A 7,157-nucleotide genomic window follows, 5' to 3' on the forward strand; every position below is an offset into this window, starting at 1 on the left:
AAAAAAATGAAAAATAGCAAATAACACAAGCGACGTCTCTTGACTAGGCAACATAACTCAAATCATCTTCTAGTACGTTTGTCTGAGCCTTTCGGTGTCACGGTGAAATCGTCGTCGTTTGTCTGAGCCTTTCACGTTCGTCAAAACTCCAAACCTAGAAGGAGAGCCGCTCTCGCTCTCGCCGTTAAAGTCGGGTATTTCCTTAGGCCTTCTCCTTCTCTTCGATTTTGGTGGATTGTGTTTGCTCGGAATTAAGTTTTAAGAGTAATAATCTTTCTGAATCTAATTGGTGATTTTTAATCTGTTCGCTGGTGTATTGATCCTACTTCGATTTGATCTGGTGAAATGTTATGGACAAATTTGTGACATTCATGAGTAGTTTTTCATGATCCTACTTCAATTTGGTTTCCATTACAGAGACAAAGCATAACCAAAAAAAAGGGGTTTCTTGTTCTGATGTTTATGTGTTCTGTTCTGCTTTTCTAATCGAGTTTTAAGGTTTAAAGAAGTGGTGTTTCTGGTAAAGGTTGGGACTTTTTGAGTGGGTTTTGTGTTCTTAGCTTAATGGGAACAAGAGCGGGATGTAATAAGGAAGATTTTGTTGGTGGGTTTAGTTTTGGAGTTGTATAACACTCCCATAAAGACGTTATGTTACCTTCTCATCATTATCATTCATATCCATCTCCTTCTTCTGCTTCCTTCTGTTACTGTTTAAAGTGCTCTCCTTTATCACTTCTCATCTATGAGAAAATTATAGAATGTGAAATTTGTGGATGTTAAATCCAGGAGAATGTTAAATCCAGGAGAGATGGGAAGAAGCATGAGTTCTTCTTTTTTTTTTCGTAAAATAAGAATTGTTTTCATTATGAAAACTGCTTTAGCTCTCTGTGCATTTTTTTTACAATGCTGAATCTCTTGGTTTTAAAAACTGATCATATTGATGGTTAATTGGTCATTGATGGTGTAGAATTGTTTGATGGTTCAGTTATGCTGGCTCGGTTATAAAAACTGATCATGTGAATTATGCTGGCTCAGTTATATATTTATTTGGCTAATACTACTTTTATATATCATTTTCTTTGCAGAGGTCCAAGATGGGCTAGTGTTAATTTAGGTATCTTTATCTGTATGCAATGTTCTGGGATCCACAGGAGTCTCGGCGTACGCTTAGATAGAAAGAAAGAAAGAAGTGCCGTGAGCTTGAAGAAAACGTTTCAGACCAAGAGCTACTGGTTAGTTCAATATCATTGATCAATTTGAAGTTTTTTTGATTATGCATTATGGTAAAGTTTGTTGTAATGAAAGTGTTTTATAATTTTTTTTTAAGAATCCATAGTTAAGAGACTTGCAAAACCCCTTAAATGTTTAGATCTCTTTCTAACTCTCTTAACTCACTTTTACATTTTAAAAACTATTAAAAATTAATTAAGAGACCCTTTAAAGGGTTTTGGGATAATGATGCTCTTAATAGAAGACTGAGAAACGATTTAGAGTGAGGTTTTTAGAACACGTGTCAGAACCTGAAGTTTCAATTTTTTTTCTTCTGTTTCTCTCTCTGTCTTCTGTCTCGTCTCTGTCTCCTCTCTTCTCAGCTGGAACAAAAGCACTCTCCTTTCGTTTCTTCAGCTACCAAATCACTCTCTCTCTCTCCAGGTTTGTTATCTGATTCATCTCTAATCTCTCTTTCGTTTCTTCTGATTCTCGATTCCACTTTTTTGATTTTTTTTTCCCGATAATGACTGGTCTTTGCTTTGATTCATTGGGTTCTGGTTTAGACCATAGATACTGTTAGAAAGGTTAGTACTTTCTTCTATTTGAATGATATATACGATGCTTGAGATCGTGTTCGCTTGTCTGATTTAAAGTCTGTAATTTTTCACTATTAAGATCTTATAGAATTTGTCTCTTATAGAATTTGTCGATTGCTGTTTTAGTTTAAGAGTTGTGATCCTCCCTACTTGGTAAAAGTCTCTTCAAGTTGTTAACTTTTATAATAAGCAGATTTAGTGATTTTGATTTGGTTATGGTTGGCAGAGTAAGGAATGTCTGGAAAGAGTTAGTTAAACGGTTTCGTTTCTGGCGAGTCCAGTAGGTTCTTTGTTACTTCTTCTCACAGGTACAATGACTTGTGTTTTCTCTAGTCGGTTTTGGAGGTTTTTTATGTTTTGTTACCATTTGGCTGAGAGATATTGTTATTACCTCTTTGCAGGAGATGCGCAGAGAGATAGGGGGCTGAGCTATTGGGTGTGCCTTGCGTGTTTAAGCCTAAGAAGACTGCTAGCTGTGAGTTGTCCATCTTTTCATCTACCATCTGCGTTGACTTGCTTGTAAGTTGCTTCTCTAGAGTCTTCAAGACTGTTATTAAGTAAACAATGAGAGTTTCTTGTATCCTTCTGATCACCACTTAACCTTGTTGGAAACAGCTGATTAGTCAGTCTCAATAGTTTTGGTAAAAGCTTTTTTTGTCGAGCTATCAACTTTCTTCGGGTTATTGATGTTTATTGTATTGTAACAAGGTGAAGTTAATCACAAATAGATTGATATAATCAAATAGTATAACCGGTTGACCAAAACACTTCTCTTCATTCTTGAATCCTTCCTCCTATGTGTTTCTTCTTTCTCCAATCTTATTTTTAATTTTTTTTTTTTAAGAAACTTCTTATTAAGAAACTCCCATTGGAGCAAGAAAATTAGGTGACTCTTAACTAAATTCCTTAACTAAAATTTAATAATTAAATAGTCATTAAGAAACCTAATGGGTTTCTAGGGATATTCATGCTCTTAGACTAGCTAAAGCGGCGGTTTGATTGCCTTAATTCTCTCCCTTCGACCTTACCCAGCTCTCGGACAAGAGGGTTCCTGAAAGAATGGGCATGGTCGGAAGCGAAGAAAAAGAAGGTGCATCAATCAAAGCTCTGGGCTCTCTCTTCAAGCTTACCCAAATCCATCTATGGTATATATCTATTCACACTTAATAATCACTGTTACTAGAGAAGTTCGATCTTTTTCTCTATCTTCTGACTCTGGCTCGCTCGTCTGTTTGAATACTCAGGGAAGATGGGTCGACAGATACTCGTTTGGTTCCTCTCTTCCATGAGCACAGTAAGTCTTCACTCTAACCTCACTTTTAGTCTACTGCAATGATTGGTGAGTGATGTTTTTTTCGGTTAAAGAAGACAGGTTTGAAGATATGGGATTGATACAAGAGATGAAGGCTCTGGGTCTTCCTGTTGCTTTTCAGACAAATAAGGAGGTAGCTTTTGTCTCTATTTATCAAAAGTTCTTGCTTTTTTTTAAAGTTCGTTTTAGATGCTGAAGATTTCAACAATGTCATTCAGTGGAAGAACAGAACCAAGTCTATCCACCAAAAGAAAAGAATCAAGGATCGATCAGACGAGGTTAATGTTGATGTTGCATCCCCTCTGAGTTTGTTTGTATCTGATTGCTCTCCACATCATGCTATTGGTGGAGATGAAGAGGTTGATGCACCCTGTGTGGAAAACGACTGTGTTCAAATAAGTGCAGTAGAACAATATGATGAAGTTGCTTGCTTGGGAGATGGAGATAGAGATTCTTTGTTGACATCAGATGCAACAGATTCTCAGAGCTACGAACTCGGTGATGAGCATGGCTCTAGTGAATGGAAAGTTTACTGGGATTCTTTCTATGGACGCAATTATTTTTACAACGTTATAACACAAGAGTCTACATGGCAGCCACCTCTTGAGATGGAGCATCTTGCTTATAGCCATGAAACCCATAACTTGAATGGATTGCCTATAGAGGTGAATGAGATGGAGGCCTACCTGTTTTATCCTTCTTGTGAAATTTCAGGAGATTTTGTTTATTTACTGTTTTCTTATTTTTTTTTTTGGATAAAAGGCAACAGAGAAGCAGCCTGATGACTTGCTCGGAGAGTCACCGGTGGTTGATGTTCCCGCCGAACAATCTGATGATCTTGGTGGGGTTTGTCAAAGTCAATGTGAAACAAAATCCCTAGAGGAAGTTAGCAGGTATTACAATTCAACATAATGTGGTTTATTTAGTCTTAGACATTGATCACCAATTGGTATGTCTCACTCTTACAGAAGCATGACTACAAGAAGAAATGTTTGGTACAACTTTAGTTTAAGAGAGTGTTTTTGTGTCTCTTTAACAGCATCCTTCTGACATTTGACTTGTTTCCAGTTTGATTGATACATACCAAGAAACTTCCATTGGGAATCAACTTCTGGATATTACTACTCTGGAAGAAGAGGGAAACGGTACATCTGTTGTAAAATCAATTAAGAAGGCTAAAAAGAAGACAAGAAGAACTCGAGCCAAGAAGATATTCTCTTGTTCGAACACAGGTTTGTATACATACAGCTCTGAATCTTTATAGCTCCATCTGTGTCGGTTGTGAAAATCTTAAAGACTCTTCTATGAGCAGGTGTTCCTGATGAATATTCTGATGTCCTTGGCAAGTACTGGTGCCAACGATATCTCCTCTTCTCCAGATTTGATGAAGGCATTAAAATGGACGAGGAAGGATGGTTTTCTGTCACTCCTGAAGCTATAGCTAAGCATCATGCCTCTCGGTGTAGCGGAGGTGTAGTCATTGACTGTTTTACAGGAGTTGGTGGAAATGCTATTCAGTTTGCTTCAAGGTAACATGATATACACTCTTATTTTTTTTTTCACAAAGATTTCTCTCTGATGTGCTGTGCCATTTTAGGAGTCATTATGTGATTGCAATTGATTTGGATCCAAAGAAACTTGATTTAGCGAAGCATAATGCTGCCGTATATGGCGTTGCTGATAAAATCGACTTTGTGAAGGGAGACTTTTTTGAGTTGGCTCATAACTTGAAGGTTTGTTTCTTCAACTCGTCTCATTTTTCTTTTGGTTTTAAAAGGTTTTTGTTTGACTTGGCTCATAACTTGTTACATTGTGCAGGCAGGCACTGTGTTCCTATCGCCTCCATGGGGAGGCCCTGATTATCTTAAAGCGAGTACGTATGACATGAAGACAATGTTGAGACCTCGTGATGGGTATATACTATGTTGTTTTTGAGATTTTAATCTCTTTCCATGATAAGTAATATTTCCTCACTGTACCTTCAATGACGCAGAGACGCTCTATTTACTGCGGCCATGAACATCGCATCGACTGTTATAATGTTTCTTCCTAGAAATGTTGATATTAACCAATTGGCAGAACTAGCCTTATCAACATCTCCTCCATGGTCACTTGAGGCAAGTCTTTTTTTCTTTTAGCTTTTTCAGCATATTTTTTTTGTTTTTTTTAAGAAAGGCATTCCAATATGGATTCTGACCATGATTCTTGTTACATTGAAGAATAATATATGTTATTTGGTATATATATGGGCAGAATATTTCAGCTCTTAATAACATATGTCTAACAGGGAAGCTCCAATGTTTTCAGGTAGAAAAGAACTACTTAAATGGGAAGCTGAAGGCAATAACAGCATACTACTTCAGACAAGATGGTTGTTAAAACTAAGAATAAGACCGAGATTCTTCTCACCCATCAATGAACGAATGCCACATGTATCTGCATTTGTGTCAGCTTGTGGAATTCAAGTGAGAATGACAATGGATTTGGAATCATAGTTTTATGCGTTTGTATATATAAAATGTGTTTTTTTTTTTTTTTTGTAAACTTTGTGTTATTAAGATTACTCAGCCTCTTGTCACACATTTCTTCAAAGTGTAAACTCGTGAATGAACTTGTGCAGAAACATTTATTGTTACTGTCCATAACTCGGCTTGTTTGCGTTATTGTATCTCGAGTCGACCTTCGTTATCTCTCAGTGATGTAATTGGATTTGTTTGATATCACGTAGATTTTCAACACTTACATCTCCTTCGAGACCTTTCACTCTCGAAACATAAGCTTTCAGTCATGGCGAATTCTCAAATCCACTTGGGAATTGGGATGATCCGCGCTTAAACCTTCTTGAAATTTTTGCAAATTTGTGTTTATGTGTCTGGCTGTTTAACTTCCTTCTCTGCAAGCAGATACTGAACTATAAGCTATCAAGCAGGGGAGAAATCAAGAGCTAATGGCTCAACATGGCACTGTAATTTCGAATAATTTTCACTTATGCCTGTTTTTTTTTCCAATTGAGAAAAATACACTTTGTACATTATTGTGAACCAAACTTAATTGCAGGGGAAGCATGGCAATCAGGAGAATCCAGATCAAGAGAGAGTAAAGGTGTGTATCGTTTGTTTTTTATTAGCTGAAAAGAAAAGTCTACGCTGAGCTAACCTATTCTCTGATTGGAAAATATGTTTAGGGAAGCTGGTGAACGTAGACAAATGATGCTTATTCAAATATTGTCTTCCCAAGCCCGACAGAGAAGTAAGTCCCATCTAAAATATTTTGAAATTCATCTAGTTTTATTCCTTTGTTTCTTGTGACTGTCATCAATTTGATGACCTTAAACATTGTGGTATTTTCTTTTGTTGCACATTGTGGTATTTTCTTTTGGTGAAGAAGGTAAAAACCCAGTCACATTTCCATGTCATGGTCATAAAATTTACATATCGTCAAGTTTGTGTCAATTAGCTGACACTACACGAATGTTACGCATCTGAGAGTTATTGCATACGATGTTTGTTTTAGCAGGTTTCTGAAAGGAGCGGCTTATATAACACTGCTGGAACAAATAAACAACCAAACTATCAACCAGACCAAAATTCAGGGTACGGTCACACTATCTTCCAATAAACAGAAGTTATTAAAGCAATAAGCTATGCTCTCAAAGTTTAACGATACCATTGAGTGTAAGTTGTCTCGAACGTGTTTACAGACCCAGAGACTTCGTGGGGGTGGACGACGATTAGGGAGAAGAAGATTATACTGTACTTTGTATATCCATGGATATCTCAGTGCTGAGTTGGTGAGTTCACTAAGATGTGCTTAGATGTTACTGTGACATATGTTAATTGTGAGTGAATCTTAATGGTCTTCGAGAAATGGTTGGAATAAGATTAAAGATAATTAGAAACTGAAACTCGTCTTTTATATTTTTGGCATCGCCTATGTCAACCATTTCCATCTTCATCCTTCTCATGATTTTTTTTCAGAAATTTTGCTTATTATCATAATTTTTTGCTTATTATTACATTGGAAATTTTACTTTTACA

At 36.6% G+C, this 7,157-nt stretch overlaps 1 protein-coding gene across 15 annotated transcripts; it reads left to right on the forward strand.

Annotated features, from left to right (window-relative positions):
• On the forward strand, window positions 1-5,808 carry LOC111201511 (trimethylguanosine synthase-like). 15 transcript variants are annotated; one of them, XM_048743548.1, is made up of 16 exons: window positions 1-194; window positions 1,086-1,232; window positions 1,593-1,653; window positions 2,035-2,116; window positions 2,210-2,327; window positions 2,768-2,953; window positions 3,053-3,102; window positions 3,174-3,253; window positions 3,339-3,785; window positions 3,883-4,013; window positions 4,189-4,352; window positions 4,433-4,649; window positions 4,718-4,853; window positions 4,939-5,033; window positions 5,114-5,237; window positions 5,428-5,808. In XM_048743548.1, the coding sequence occupies exons 6-16, from the start codon at window positions 2,868-2,870 to the stop codon at window positions 5,497-5,499; spliced, it is 1,602 nt and encodes a 533-aa protein (XP_048599505.1). In that variant the 5' UTR covers window positions 1-194; window positions 1,086-1,232; window positions 1,593-1,653; window positions 2,035-2,116; window positions 2,210-2,327; window positions 2,768-2,867; the 3' UTR covers window positions 5,500-5,808. The 15 variants fall into 15 exon arrangements, with proteins under 15 accessions (XP_048599505.1, XP_048599501.1, XP_048599512.1 ...); XM_048743544.1 differs by having other exon boundaries at window positions 2,841-2,953; XM_048743555.1 differs by having other exon boundaries at window positions 2,841-2,953; window positions 3,177-3,253.
• The last annotated feature ends 1,349 nt before the right edge of the window (window positions 5,809-7,157 follow it).

Source organism: Brassica napus, chromosome A10 (assembly GCF_020379485.1).
Source record: "Brassica napus cultivar Da-Ae chromosome A10, Da-Ae, whole genome shotgun sequence".
Lineage (NCBI taxonomy): Eukaryota > Viridiplantae > Streptophyta > Magnoliopsida > Brassicales > Brassicaceae > Brassica > Brassica napus.

Coding starts and splice junctions, on each gene's coding strand:
- LOC111201511 (XM_048743548.1), top strand. CDS start 2,868: ATGGGCATGGTCGGAAGCGAAGAAAAAGAAGGTGCATCAATCAAAGCT. Junction 3,254..3,338: donor CTTTTCAGACAAATAAGGAG/GTAGCTTTTGTC, acceptor AATGTCATTCAG/TGGAAGAACAGAACCAAGTC. Junction 5,034..5,113: donor ATGTTGAGACCTCGTGATGG/GTATATACTATG, acceptor TCAATGACGCAG/AGACGCTCTATTTACTGCGG.